The sequence below is a fragment of the Micromys minutus genome, assembly GCF_963924665.1.
Source record: "Micromys minutus genome assembly, chromosome: 5".
Taxonomy (NCBI): domain Eukaryota; kingdom Metazoa; phylum Chordata; class Mammalia; order Rodentia; family Muridae; genus Micromys; species Micromys minutus.
The window spans coordinates 5089490-5105157 of record NC_137974.1 but is presented as its reverse complement, the minus strand read 5'-3'; the positions used below and the strand labels follow the sequence as shown (position 1 = coordinate 5105157).

Sequence of the window (15668 nt, the reverse complement as noted above, 5' to 3'; positions counted from 1 at the left end):
TGTCAAGCTGTTAGTGTATACTCTCTCTAGTTTCTTTTTGGAGGCACTCAGAGCTATGAATTTTCCTCTTAGCACTGCTTTCATTGTATCCCATACATTTGAGTATGTTGTTTTCATTTTTTTTAAATTCTAAAAAGTCTTTGATTTCTTTCTTTATTTCTTCCTTGACTAAGCTATCGTTGAGTAGAGCATTGTTTAGCTTCCATGTCTATGTGGGCTTTTTCTTCTTTTTGTTGTTATTAAAGAACAGCTTTAGTCCATGGTGATCTGACAGGATGCATGGTATTATTTCAATGTTCTTGTATCTGCTGTGGCCTGTTTTGTGACCGACTATATGGTTTAGGAGAAGGTGCTATGAGGTGCTGAGAAGAAGGTATATTCTTTTTTTTTTTTAGGATGAAATATTCTATAGATGTCTGTTAAAACCATTTGGTTCTTAACTTGTTAGTTTTACTGTGTCTCTGTTCAGTTTATGCTTCCAGGATCTGACCATTGATAAGAGTGGAGTGTTAAAGTCTCCCACTCTTATTGTGTGTGGTGTAATATATGCTTTGAGGTTTAGTAGTGTTTCTTTTATGAATGTGGGTGCTCTTGTATTTAGAGCATAGATGTTCAGGACTGAGAGCTCATCTTGATAGATTTTTCCTTTGATGAGTAAAAAGTATCCTTCCTTATCTTTTTTGATGACTTTTGGTCGAAACTCTATTTTATTCAATATTAGAATGGCTACTCCCGCTTCTTTCTTGGGACCATTTGCTTGGAAAGTTCTTTCCCAACCTTTTACTCTGAGGTAGTGCCTGTCTTTGTTGCTGAGATAAGTTTCCTATATGTAGCAAAATGCTGGATCCTGTTAACATATCCAGTCTGATAGTCTATGTCTTTTTATTGGGGGAATTGAGTCCACTGATGTTAACAGATATTAAGGAATAGTGATTGTTGTTTCCTGCTATTTTTGTTATTAGAGGTAGAATTATGTTTGTGTGCTTTTCTTCTTTGGGGGTTTGTTGCAAGAAGATTAATTTCTTGCTTTTCCTAGGGTGAAATTTCCCTCTGTGGTAGAGTTTTCCATCTATTATCCTTTGTAGGGCTGGATTTGTGGACAGACATTGTGTAAATTTGCTTTTGTCCTGGAAAGGACATTTTCAAAAGCACATAGCAGTAAGCTGAGTTACTCTAACAAGACTTTCTGACCAGTGCAAGAACAATATGTCTACTCATTTTAATTTTTTTTTCTACATCTTTCAGTTTGTCCACAATTAATTCCACAAACAAAGGAGGAGAAAAATGCAGTGCTGGCTGTGTCTTCTGCTCAGTAGGAAGAAAGCAATAATCCATGCTGATGTTAAGACTCTTCATGCAGCAGCAAAGGGCTTCATGGTTACCCAGGTACCTGGCAGTGTCGTGATAATAGTGCTAAGCACTTAAAAAGACTCAAGAGTAAAGTTTAGTGATCTAAAAATAAATCAGGATACAAAAATATTTACAGAAAGCCTTATGGGTATCCTTGAGTGGAATGCGTGGATGAATTAAGGAAGGATTTCTATAGCCAAGTCCCTCTCCAAACTTAGCTTTATCCATCCATTCTAAATGTGTCTATACTTAGGAAGATGGGGGCTTAGTATATTTCCACTGTGGTTATAGCCCAGGTGCATTTTAAAGATAGGTACAAACTGTATCTAGGGATTAGTCCACTTACCATTAAAGGGAAGTCATTGCTGCAGTGTTTATCACTGAGTTCCATGAATAGGGGAGCGTTTATATGTACAGGGCCAAGGTTAGGTCAGAAATAAAAACTGTTAGGTAAAGCAATCAAGGGAGTCTGCAGAGGCAAATGAAGTTACTTTACAAAATTCACTTCTCTTGGAAATGTCATCTGATATATTTCTGCTGGCCACTAGGATTCACTGATTTAAAGTGACATGTGCTATATATAGTAAAGAGATTCATTGAATGATGTTTTCCAGTAATGGTCTTTATGTATGTATGTACATGTTCATCAGGTGACTAAAGTTACTTTTACATCTAGACACAGATAAAAAATAAAGATCAACATGATTGGGTGGTAGAAAACAAAATTAGAACCATAATGAGGGTTGGCAAGATGGCTCAGTGGGTAAAGACACTTCTTGCCATGTCTGAAAACCTGAATTCAATTTCTAGAACCCATGTGGTGAAAGGAAAACCCAAATCCATACAGCATGTCCCCTGATCCCTTCATGCATACCAAGGTAAATGCCAGTGCCCTCCACAGTAAACAAAAGTGCAATAAAACATAAATGCCACAATGAGAGGTACAGCCACCTCTCACTAGGATGAAAAGTGGACAACACCAAGTCCTGGCAAGGATGTGGAACAACTGGACTCCCGTTTGCTACTGAGAGAAATGCAAATGGTCATGGCCATTTCGGAAAATAGTTTAACAGTTTTACTGTAAGTTATATATATATATATATAAAAATGCCACTCTTAAGTAATTACTCAAGTAAAGCCAAAACTTAGGCTTATTGAAAACCCTATGCGCAAATGCTCATAGAGGCCTTACAACTATGTAAAACTGAAAACAACCGCAGTGTCTAATGTTTATGAGTGGATACGAAAATGGCAGCATGCTCTCTCACATGGTAGTGTTAGGACCATATGATAGACTACTGGACAATATGTCAGCACAGTACAGGTGCAACATACTGGCTAGTTTTGGTCTACTTCAGGCAAGTTAGAGTCACCTTGGAAGAGGAAGCCTCAACTGAGAAAATGTCTCCATCTATTGGCTCATGAGAAATCTTCTGGGACATTTTCTTGATTAATTGTCAATGTGGAAGGGCTTGGTACACTGTATTCAGTGTTATTCTGAGCAGATGGTCCTGAGTTACATAAGAAAGCAGTCTGAGCAAGCCATGGGTGAGCAAGGCAGTAAGAAGCACTCCTTCATGGCCTCTGCTTCAGGTTCCCTGAATTTCTGTCTTGACTTCCCATCATGATGACCCATAAGCTATAACGTGAAATAAATATTTTTGTCCCCTAGTTGTTTTTGATCATGATGTTTTGCCACAGTAATAGAAAGCCAAACTAGGACAGACACAAAACATAAATGATTCTTGAAGACATTATTAAGTGAAAGAAGCCATATTCAAGGATTGCATTTATAAAAATCCATTAGTATAGCATCATGTTAAAGACAAATCTGTAAGGACAGAAATTAGATCAGTAGGGACTGGAGGAAGCTGGAGAGGGTGACTAGTTATTTGTCGTAGGTCAGGAAGGTATTTCTTTACTAACTGTGATGACGGCTAAGCAAATGTTTGTATTCATCAATTGTAGAAAACAATGCAGTAAAAACAGTGAAATGTACTGTCTTTAATCAGAAGTGCGAATGTTCAAACCATCACTGATGGAGGTAAGGAGAAGAAATAGAAGCGGTAATTCTGTGGGGGCCGTGCCCGCACTTGAGTGCATCCTGGATGTGATGCTGAGTTGTACTGCAGGGACAAGATGGATAAAGGAGGGGAGTCAGGGGGTCCTGTGTCTCTATGAAGACAGAAGAGCACTGTGCTGTGGTGGAAAGTGTCTACCCAGTTTCCACATTTCTCACTTGGCCCCCCTTCTCCTGTCATAATTCCTTCATTTCATACATATCATTCAGGAATCACTTAACTGGCATCAACTAGGCCATAAGCTGCTCTTGTGTTTATAGATCACCTTGTTTGTACACACACACACACACACACACTATTATATACAGTATATATGATTACAATATATATCTTCCTACTCTAGTAGTGCTGCCATATACTGCGGCTGCCACATCATTCAACTGCTGCATCTAACATGCAAAATATTTTAATGAAAAGTTGATTATTTTCCATGAGTTTCAGTTTGGAAAGAACAAATTCAAAGTTTAATCATTTGAACGAGTCTTTCAAACTCAGTAACAGTTACAATACATTTAGCATTATGTTGTGAATTGCTTCTAATGTTATTTGTGTTAATTTAGCTCCTGAAATCATATGGGAACCTGCAGGTCTGCACGGAGGGTCCCTCCCAGGGGCCACTTCCCCAACTGGGTCTGGGGTAGCAGAGATAGAACATGAATTTTAGAAAGAAATAATTCAGGAAGGGGAGAGTGCACTAGCCGAGGGGTGGTTTGGAAGTGCCCAGCCATTGAGATGCTTGAGTATTTAAAATATAAGGCTGTGTATGTGTGTCTTTTTTGAGAATGCAGAACATTTTGGCGGGTGGTATTGGGAAGCGCCCGCCACCAGTGGATTAACAATTTACCGCTTCATTATTATATCTGGAAAGACCACACTAATACAACAAATACAAGTACAGAACAGCAGCTCCCACTATGCAAACGATGGGTCTTACAGCGGCGATGCTGAATGGCAGTGTGATCTGAAAGGAGAGTTCTAGAGCTCTCACGGGGGAGCCTGGCACAGCTCTGCACCCCTCAGACCACCAGTCAGTGACCACAGCTTATTTACTGTCTCTCCTTACACCCAAGTTTGAACACAAGTTAAATGAAAAGCAAGGTAATAATAACATGGGGTGTGAAGGTGAATGGATGGGCACAGAAATGATTGGTAATGTATTTCTTACACAGTCATCTCCATGAGGGGACTGGGACTGGTGCTAAAGCAACCCACACACAGATTCCACACACACGCTCGGAAGCCGATGCAGTGTGAACAAAGATGAACACTACAGAGCCTACAGGTAGTGACCGTGGGGAGGTGTCACCAACCTTCCAACACACAGGTGATTTTAGCTACGTTAGCCATCAGGGTGGTCCACACTTGTGAGTAGAAAATGCCAGTGATAAATCAACCATCTCCCAGTGATAAATTAACCATCTCCCTACAAGAGCTGCCTTTAAACCATCTTGGCAAGATGAAATGGCTCCGCACCTTTTGGGTAGATGTCTTTCAGAGGGACTTCTCCTGCAGGCAGAATCCTCACCACCTGATTAGTGTGTGTGAGAGTCACGCAGTTGTTGTGCCTTGGGGTAACATTTGTCCGCTTCCCGGTATAGATTGTCGTATTGGTGACACTTGGTTTCCCCAAAGATAAAGCCCTCTTCCAGGAATAAACTTCACTGGGTGACTGAAAAAAATATAAGTTAAAAGAAAAGAGAATAAAAAGGAGAAACATGCTAAATCTCACACCTTACATTCACCACAATGCTTAGACTATCCACCCTTTAGGCTAGTGCCAGTGCTAACTTAGATTCATAGGCATAAATATAAGATATTCCCTAATCCTTTTTTAAAAAAACCATGGCGCAATAGATGTATGTTTAACTAATAACTGTAATTGTCTATGCAGGTATAAAATACTTAACTTTCTATTTTTAAGTAAATTATAATTGAAAAGAGGGAATATAGCAGTATAGTTATTTTAAAAATAATACAACTTGAGCAGGAGAATTGGTGGGTTAAGGGTGCTGTTGCCAAACCTGGCAATCTGAGCTTGATGTCTGAGACTCTCAGGGTGTATAGAGCAGCTTCTGGAAAGCTGTCCTCCAATGTCCAAATGTCACAGCGCATACACACACACACACAGACACACACACACACACACACACACACACACGCACGCACGCACGCACGCACGCACGCACACACGCACGCACACGCACGTGCACACGAGTGAGCTCTAAAGGTAATCTAGAATCTAAACCAGTAGCATTAACATTTGTCCCTGTACTAGTCACATATAGTACAATACATGCTGGGGCTTTTAAAGCTCTTGGGGTGTCCCTTCTGGCCACATGTCTGTGTCTTGTCCAGATTTAGCTCTTCTGGAATTTTGTGGGGTTTTCTTCTATCATTGTTTTACTTCATGTATTTATCCTTCCCAAGATTATAAACTATCTTTGTCCTCTGTTTTCTCTACAAGTTTTAAGGTGTTATCTTTGCATTTAAGTCCAGAACTCATAAGGAATGCGCTGTCCTTCACATGGTGCGGCAGGGACTCATGCGTACCTTTTCTCTTGGACTGCGTGCTGTCCAAACACTACTCCACCATCCATGGACTTGCTGGCATGAAACGCAGTCTACCTTAACTGTTTATGGACACTGCACTCTATTCTACTGTGTGTCCTATACCCTGAGCCACGGCACACCCCCAGCCTTGGCTAACTGCTTCTACCCAGCCGTGAAAGAGGGCAGGCAAAGCGCTCATGCTTCGCTATTCCACAAGGCTACAGGAGAAGCACTGGCCTGTGGCTTCCTTCGCACTGGGTACTAGGTACTCAGTACTCTATGCTCCATGTTGTCCATATTTTTATTCTAATGGTTATGAAGTAGCATCTCTTCGTGGGTTCAAGTTTCTTACTAATGGATAATGGGTAACAACTGGGAGAATTTTTCACATACTTATTTTCTACCCCTGTATCTTCTTTGACCAAGTATATTTCATGACTTTTGCCCATGTTTCCACACTTCCTATTTATCTTGTTTTTATATCTACTTAAATATATTGGAAACTACAACACAAATACATGGAATTCCAGCCCAACATCACAGGCTTCACTCTTTCAAGAATCTGCAATTCCCTTTCCTGACTGTGAGGAATCTATTTTTATTTTGTCATTAATACATCATTCATCTATCTTTGGTATAGTTCATTATCCTCACAATATTTAGTTTCCTCCTGAAATACATGATATGTGACCAATCTCTCACCTCTGCCAGTAGGCTTATCTCTGAAGCCTGCATTTCCTGCTTGGACCCATTCATAGATACTGTCCTGAGCTCCCCTCAGCACAGGGACGTGTAGTCATCATGTCTGACTCCCGTGGCACAGTACTGACCTTACTCCACCCAGACTCTCATGCATTATTCACACCAACTTACTGTTTGGAAATGTTAACAATTGGTTGTTTTCTTAGCCTTGAACTTCATGGACTTTTTGTTGTAGTTGTTTTGTTTGGTGAGATAGTTTTTTTCCCCCCCTATAGAACAGCCCTGGCTGTCCTGGAACTCACTCTGTAGACCGGGCTGGTCTTGAACTCACAGAGACCTATCTGCCTATGTCTGAGATTAAAGGTGTGTGCAACCATGCCTAGTTTGAACGTCATGAATCTCAAGTGTTCTGAATATAAACCTTGTGTTATATGTAGTATATGTTATATGTAGAGATGTAGTTTATAAATGCTTTCTCTTAGTCTATACATTGTCTTGTCATCCCTTTAATGGTGTCTTTTATAGACCTAAGTTTTGAGGCAGAATAATTATCAATTTTTTTTTGTTCCATGTCTAAGATAGTACAGTATTTGGCTGAGGTAGAGGTAGTGGGTATTTTGGTATTCTGTTAATGTCTGTTTTGAGGTAAGATCTTGCTAGCACAGTCTAGTCTTACAATTACAGTTCTTCTGCCTCAGTACAGGGATCATAGGGGTGTGCTGCCATACCTGCTTTTTATTCTTACTCTTGATAACAAAATGAATGCCCATAATGATCATCACTGGTAATGTTATTTCCTGTAGATTTTAAAAATAACTACTTGCTGTTAGGGTAAGAAAGTAATGTAAGTTTATAATAATTTATTGATTTTGCTAACTACATCAAAAACTAATAAAGAATGACATATCCTTTCTTGTGGAACTTTATGAAGAAATACAAACTCACATACAAGCAGGGAGGCGATCTGGTAAAGGATACAGGGTTAATCACATGTGAGCTGAAGCACTAGGTCTATTATTAAAATCTTTGTGGGAGGAAGAATGCGAGGTCTAATCTCTTCCTGTGTTTTCATGTGTGAAAGTCTATAGAATTATTGTAAAAATAAAAGAGCGATTGGGATGAACAGGCTTAGAGTAGTACAGTGAGTTACCGTTGTATTGGGCCTGAGAAGTACACTTGCTTGGAATGCTGACCTTTCACTTGCATTTTAACTGGGCATCTCCTCCACAGTGGGTACCAAGTGCCAGAGGATGGCTTTAATAAGGTTACTACCTTGTGGTCTAGGAAGTGTTCTACAGGCTAACATAAACGGCTTATACACAGCCTTTGCCTTCTACCTTTCTCATGGTAGCACTGTATTTTAACACTGATATCTTCAACCAGAGTAAAGTGGTGAGATCAATCTTTAGACAGTTCTATTTCCACAGAAAAGCTCAATTATTTTTCTAGCTAAGCAGCAAAGGTGGCAGAAAGCTCATCGGCGTGGCTCCATCATCCATCAGTGAAGCTGCAGACACCACACAGCAACAGCACTCTGCACCACGAGTTACACAGCGTGCGAGCAAACCCTCGTCACTCAACAATTAGTGGAGCTAATGTCAAAGTTCTAAGGCACATATTATCCATGCTATCAGTTTTGGATTTCAAATGTTTTATATCTTAAGTACTCTCCCGATTGTTAATTAAGCTAAAACATAGAAGCACATGAGATTGGTGCATCAGGTAGATCCGAATTTTTATCTTCAGCAGGTTTTATCAGCTCACCTTGGAGGCAAATGGAATTATTTAAATTGCATGTCTAATCACAACACACAGGGCTACGTCTTAGGCTATCAGATTGCAACTTGTCTTGGAATAATCTTTCTTTCTCATCCCTTCCATCTCCACTGGGGGAAGATAAAGACTACTTCTACTTAAAGCCATTTAAGAATCATCTTCTATAACCCTGGAAGACATGGCCCTTTGCTCAGTCTCTGCTTGTTCTTCTTGCCAGTCCATGAGCACACAGTTAGGACCAGGTGATAAGAAAGTCACCATTAATATGTAAAGTGCTGTGCTCACATGAACTCCCAGGGGCAGAAAAAAAAACTGTCTTCCTTACGAAATTCTATCACACCACATTTTTAACGCTATTTTTAAAGTACTGAAGCTATATATAAATGTAGAACATGGTTTTGGTGGCTGATTTCAAATGCAGGCTTGACTGAAATGTTTACCACAGTATTACTCAGTTACTCTTCTTCAGACAGGCTTAGATGCGCCAGGCTTTCCTGAGGAGAAATGCTCATTCAAGTTCACTCAGTTTCAGAGGTTGGTATTTACCATGAGGTCTGGGAAGCCAACAACTATGGTCGCATGACTCTTTTCATCCGAGAGAACACGGTTAGGAGAGACAATCTTCTGGCCCACAGCTGAGGTTAGGTTTTCAGATGACAGTTGATCACTTGAAATTTTATGAGGTATGTAGAACTCTGTTTCTGAAAAATGCCAGGTATATCTTAGACATGATATAAGCCTAATACATTCCAGGAATCATTATTGCTCTTATTCTTGTTTTGCAAGATTTCATTCTCGACAACTCAAACAACAAAGGACAGGTTTTTGTTTTGTTTTGTCTTTTAAAAATATTTTAAACTACACCTGCTAGCCTTTGTCTGAGAAATGGTTTTCATCATCAAAATGTCTTCCCAAAGTAAGTCCACACATTTATGCAACCTGACACTTGGCAGCAGCAGCCATCTTCTTGAACCTGGCCAGGATTGGCAAACTGTGATGAATGGAGCAGAAGTTCTGATAAGATGGCAGCCCGTAGGGGTAAAAGATGCTAACCCAGGCTAGACTTGGGACCTAACTATAGTAAGTAACAAATGAAACAGACAAACAAGCCATTCAACAGTTAATCAAATCTTATACAGAGTTTCAAGGCGTGGCTTCCTGATGAAGATTTGTAGGTGGAAGAGTCTGATTTCCTACTTCCGGCACAGTGTCTAAATTGTTTGGTTTGGTGTAAGTATCACATAGGCTGATGCTTCTATTCCCCTATCAGTATGGAGGGCAGTGTATATATAAACATGCACATGTACACATCAGCAAGCACAGGGAACACAATATTTACCTTGTGTGACCCCAAATCCTGTGGTAGGCAGCTCTTCTTTCAACATATACAACTGACAGGCCCCAGTATCCTCAGAACCGATGTGTGCAGGCTTAGTCAATAGATACTTCCTGTCAACAAACAAGAAGCCTAACTTAATTTAAATCTATTTTATCTTAAATGTTTTCCTTTTCTAACAATAATTAGAACAGACCAAGAAAAATTAAATTTTTTTCCTCTCAAAGCCCCTGAGCATAATTTTGTACCTTAAACATTTCATCACAAATTGCTAAAAACCTTCTCAACAATACTGTAAAGAGAAATATCAAATGATAATATAGTAAATGCAAATTAAAAAAATTCCTATTCAAGACAGGCACAGTTCTGACCCTTACTACCATTGAGTCCCACCCTTCCCTTTTCTTCTTCTTTTTGTTCTTGTGGATGTAATTTGAGACAGAGTATTGATATTGGAATCAATTATTAATTCAGGCTAGCCATGAACTTGTTATTTTCCTGCCTCTATATTCTGAGTGCTAGGATTTTAGATGTGCACTGCCACGTCTAGAAATGGAGCTCCCTCTGGATATGAGTCTTGGGTCACAGGCAGCAGATAAGAGTATGGCCTTGGATTTGTGGCCAGCTGAGAAACTGAAGTGCTTGTGACTATAACTGCCCAAGTTTTTATTTGCTTTTAAGATTTCTAAAACATAGATCTACTATAGCCAGATACTGTTTCCTGGAAGGCACTTCACTTATCAGCAGAAAGAGTCTGCACTTAGCTAGTGAATGTAGCACATAAAGAAGATGATCTTGAAACCCACTATGTATTCTTTATAAGGCAGGTACAGAATACTGCCTTTCATAGAAACTGTGTGACCCAAGGAGGGACTTAGCAGACATTACCATAACTATACCCATAAGTACATGAGACGAAAAGAAGGAATGTCTAAGTGGGTCCTGTGACAAAACGGCAACATCTCTAGGATGGCGGGTTTGCGTCTTAGGAAAGACAATAAAAGGGTTGCTTTGTAGCAGCTTGAGTTTGGCAAGAACACAATGAATGTTCAATGTGCTAGTAGGAAAACTGCAAACACAAGTGGGTCATTCATAAAAGTCATCATTTTTTAATTGTTAATTTCCATGTTATACTCTGAAAAGAGATACAGAATATACTTTAACTTTTTCTCACTGTGTTCTTCTAAATCTTACTTAGAAAGGCCGACAAGCACAGAAACATAAAAAGTTAAGGGAGAGCAATGGTAGACGAGGCTGGTTCTTTGCACACTAGGTTTACCCACTGATTTGTTTCGTTTTCCACAAGAAGCCATTTGTCCTCTGCTACAAGGAACACTGTCTTGAGGTTGATGGGAAGTGAGATGATATGAGTTCGTCCTTCTAAGACATCCAGGACAGTCAAGCTATTCCTGAAAAAGAAGAACATTGTATCTGAAAGGAAGTGATGAGGATAACATAATGTAATCATGCTATGATATAATATACAACCCAAAGACAAGCATTTTCTTAGACTAAGCAATAATAAAGGAACATGTTATTTTAGAAAACTGGTATACAGATTTCTCAATATGCCAGGGTAGGCATGAGAGAAAGTAACAAGAAGTGAGACCTGTCGTATAGCTTGGACTATGTTATATAATCACAGTATCACTTCTTATGCCTGTTTCTCAGAGTTCTTTAACTTTTGGAGGGTTATTTTCAGAATAAGATTTCATTATTATTTTGTTAGTTTTATACTAAGTGAACATAATTATATCAGGTAACAGAATGAACAAAATAAGAATTCTTGCTTAAATCTTCTACAGTGAAGAGCTTACCCTCTTTGTCTGTAGAATACTACCCAGTTTTTGTGTGAAAATTCTTTACACATTCTGTAAGTTTCCTAGAGAAAACAAAACAAACAAACACATGAATGATCTCTTAACTACTCCAGTAATGCATGATCTAAATCACTGACAGAGAAGCATTTATAAGGGAACATGGATTAACCTATATTTTAAAATATGCTGCACGTTATATTTTAAAGCTCTTTAAGCATTTTGTGGGTTTTGTTCTGAGTAATGAAGCTTGCACTCAGGGTCTTGTGCTTGGTAGGCAAGCAGTTTATCATTAAGCTACTAAAACTTCTTCAGAATAATTTTTAAATAGTACCAAATGGGGCTGGAGAATGGCTCAGAAACTAAGAGTATCTGGTACGCTTGCAGAGAACCTAGGTTCAGTTCCCACCATCTATGTGCTAGCTCTCTGCCATCTGTAACTGCAGTTCCTAGGGACTCAACATCCTCTTCTGGACTCTGTACCAGGCACTTACATGATGCACAGATATATATGTAACTAAAACACCCAACACATAAAAATGAATCTTTTAAAAAGTGCAAAATACTTGTTTAAAAAGGGTGCTAATTACTGGTTAATTGTGGAATTTATATTATAATATAAGCAAACAGAAAATACTTTGTTCCTTTTGCTCTTAATTCAGTTATGAGACTTAAAAATACTTCTTCAGTCTTTTATGAACTATGTATGCTTATCTGTAAAGCACTGAACAAGCTTTATTTTATAACTAAATGCAGAAAAAAATTTTCCTCGTGTGAGGCTACATGGTTTGCTTAATTTAGTTAATAAATTGAAGCATGTATCTGATAGAGGTAAATCAGTAGCTGTACTTAAGATATTAACATATAAATTCAAAATATCACTATGTAATTGGACAATAATTGACAGCATGTCTAAGAATTTGTTATGAGTATCACATTCCATAGCTCTAATGTCCTGGCAATCTTCACATTGATATGCTGGATACTAACGGGACCTCCTGCTATTTAGCTGCACATCTAACTACACATGTCAGAATCTAAAATTGCTTAATAACTCTTCTGTGTCTTCTAGTTTCTGTTGTTGTGTGGTTGGGAAAATTCCTGGCAATCAATTTGCTTGGTGAATCTGGTGTCCCTTACACCTTCTTCCTTGTTCCACCAGGAAGACTTCTTAGCTGCAAACTCTTCTGTGGGAATGATGAGACGGCGGATGGCATGGCCAGTGGTGTCAAGCAAGAGAATGACGTTACTCTGGAAATAAAGAAAACAGCATGAAATTGAAGACAACTCCCCTGCTCCCAACCACAATAAAAACAGCAGTGACTAGGAACCTCAGAAGAAAGATTATGTAACCTTTTCTTTGAAGGTTGTTTTAAAATCAAAGATGGCTGCTCTATCCTTCTGTTTATTATATAGTCAAGAAGTGAGCATGACACTTGGAGGTGGAGAGATGGTTCAGCACTTGCAGTCTGGATGCTCGCAGAGGACCTTGTGGTTTGCAGTTACAGGGAACCCAGCACCCACATCTGGCCTCCATAAGTACCAAGCGCACACATGGTATATATACCTACATGCAGGAACTGTCTGTCTCTGTTTCTGTCATTCTCTTACACACACATAAAATAATCAAATATTTAAAAAGAATAACAAAGATAACCTTTAACATTGTTCTTATTTTCTGTTAGTGAATCTGTGCTCTGGGTTCATGTGAGAGGCTCTGCTTCAATATAATATAAGGTAGAGAGAAGCCAAAAAGGACACTTGACATCATCTTATGGTCTTGACACATACATACACATGAGAAATAATTTAAAAAGGAAACATAAAAGCAAGTTAAAAATTTACAAGTTCTCTGTCCTAGGTTAAATTCTTTTTGAGTAGGTGTTAATAGAGAAAATGTTTCTTGCATGATAAATACAAACAACTGTCATAAATCCTTAGCTCTTGGGCAATCTGTGATTAAAGGAAGCCCTACAATAAAGTGTTCTTCCTTAAAAATAAAGAACGGGCAGATGATTAAACCGAGAACTCAGTGTAATCCCCATTTCCTTTCCTTTTCTAGGTTCTAACTGTATCCTCCTAACTGGGCATACGTGACCAGCGCACCGTATGCTAAGTGATACAGACAGACAGACTTGCATAGACACACACAGACGACAACACACACACACACACACACACACACACACACACACACACGCACACACTTCCTAGCACATGTGTCCACAGCCCGTGGGCTGAGAATGGGTTCCACCGACACTTGGCAGCCTGAAGGAGCTCCGTGGCTGCATCCTTTTAGATGTTAATGGGTTCCTTCTGTAAATGACTAATGATATATTCTGCCTGTGCTTAAAAATAGAATCTCACGTCACACATGAGTACAAGAAACTGTGGCTTTGGCACTGCTTGACGTGGGGGCAGGGTGGAGGAGCAACTGAGCCATTTTGTTGTGTTTGTATCTGACTGGGAGAAGAGTAACCTCTGGATGACCTCTGTGCCCAAGTCTGAAACACTAAAGGCTGAGCAGATATACTGAAGAAGCCCTTGGGACAGGGGCAGGGCAAGGCCGTTATTTTTAGTTTTCCTGTCCTCACTTAAGATTTTATTTTAGCAAGGAATTTTTGAGCAACTTTCCAACTAACCAGGAGAATGCAGTTACAGCACAGCTTTATTTTAAAATGATAAGAGCCAGATTTATTTGTGCTGCACTGCGTCCCTTTCAACTCCATCTTCAGTTCTACGAAAATTAGGAAGAAGGACCTGAGGGCAGCCCAACATGTTTATACCACTAGCTCAATTGCCCCAGCCACCCCCCAGCCCCCAAGACAGGGTTTCTCTATCTATCCCTGGCTATCCTGAAACTTGCTTTGTAGACCAGGCTGGCCTCAAAATCAGAGATCCACCTGCCTCTATCTCTAGAGTGCTGGGATTAAAGGTGAGCACCACCCCCCAGCCTGACCGCACCGTTTCATAAAACAGTCAACTGGAATAACCTCTGTGAGGAGGGAGAGGAGGGGCAGCTCGAGGAAGCATACGGACACCTCAAATGTCACTCAGGATGCAGAAGTCAGACAGGGTCTGGGAATGCCTAGAGGCAAGGCACCGGCTGTGGAAGAAGAACGGCTCTACAATGAAAACCTGATTTCCTTGATGAAAGTCACTAAACAAAACATTAGTCTACAATGTTGCCAAACAATTGGGTCTTTTGAGAAATAAAACATGAGCTGGGCATCCAAAAACTGATAGTTGTACAGAATTTGTATGTGTAAATTTCTGTTAATGTGACAAGCTGAAAATCTGGGGGAGCTGCTTGAATAAATACTTCCAGTTTTGAGTCTCGTTCAAACTTGATTAGCTTATTAAATTTAAAATCACCCCGACAGGTACTCTCTATGGTGGAGTCTTCTGGTTGTGGAGCTCTTTTATGGGACGAGGACTGACTTGGTCTTCATGTTTGTTTGAGGCAGGGTCTCACTGAGTAGCTCTGGGGCTGTCCTGGAACTCTTACTCCACATGCCTGTTCTGTTAGGAAACCCTGCCAGCTTCACTGTCAAAATGCATCTAGGGTCAATCACTTGTGACCTTCACCCTCCTTCAAAACACCAATATTTTTGATGGCTCCCTGTGGGAAGGTCTTAACTGGCCCCTTTACTCTGTCATTCCTCACTGACAACACAGTAACTGATGACCTCCTTTCCTACCAGACACATCCCCTTTTACTCTCAGGGCCTAGAACCTTCCGCTGCCCTCCACCTCCTCTCCCTCACCTCTACGCCCACTCACTCATGCAAGCTTTAAAAAGGAGGAGGGAAGTTCTAGCCTCTGGGGTTCAGAACTTATCATCCCCTTCGCCTACACTCTGTCCAGGTTTCTACTCCATTCCCGTTGACCTCCATTAGCCACTCAGCCGCCCCAATGGCCTTATTGTAACTTGCATCCCCACTCTCACGCCCACACTCTAGGACAGGGCAGAATATAACTAGTGCTTTATTTCTCTTGTTGTCTATCCTGGACCAGATTATAAACTGAGAATAAAGATAACTTATCCCTTTTTAC

At 39.9% G+C, this 15668-nt stretch overlaps 1 protein-coding gene across 1 annotated transcript in view; it reads right to left on the bottom strand.

Annotated features, from left to right (window-relative positions):
- The window catches only part of VWA8 (von Willebrand factor A domain containing 8), a 298398-nt gene that overhangs the window by 79467 nt on the left and 203263 nt on the right, over positions 1 to 15668 (bottom strand). The window contains exons 30-35 of the mRNA XM_080917170.1: positions 12753 to 12863; positions 11613 to 11677; positions 11079 to 11204; positions 9799 to 9908; positions 9006 to 9160; positions 4905 to 5100 (exon numbers count right to left, since the gene is read on the bottom strand). Of these exons, the coding sequence (XP_080773296.1) occupies positions 4905 to 5100; positions 9006 to 9160; positions 9799 to 9908; positions 11079 to 11204; positions 11613 to 11677; positions 12753 to 12863 (763 nt within the window). The remainder of the gene's footprint in view (positions 1 to 4904; positions 5101 to 9005; positions 9161 to 9798; positions 9909 to 11078; positions 11205 to 11612; positions 11678 to 12752; positions 12864 to 15668) is intronic.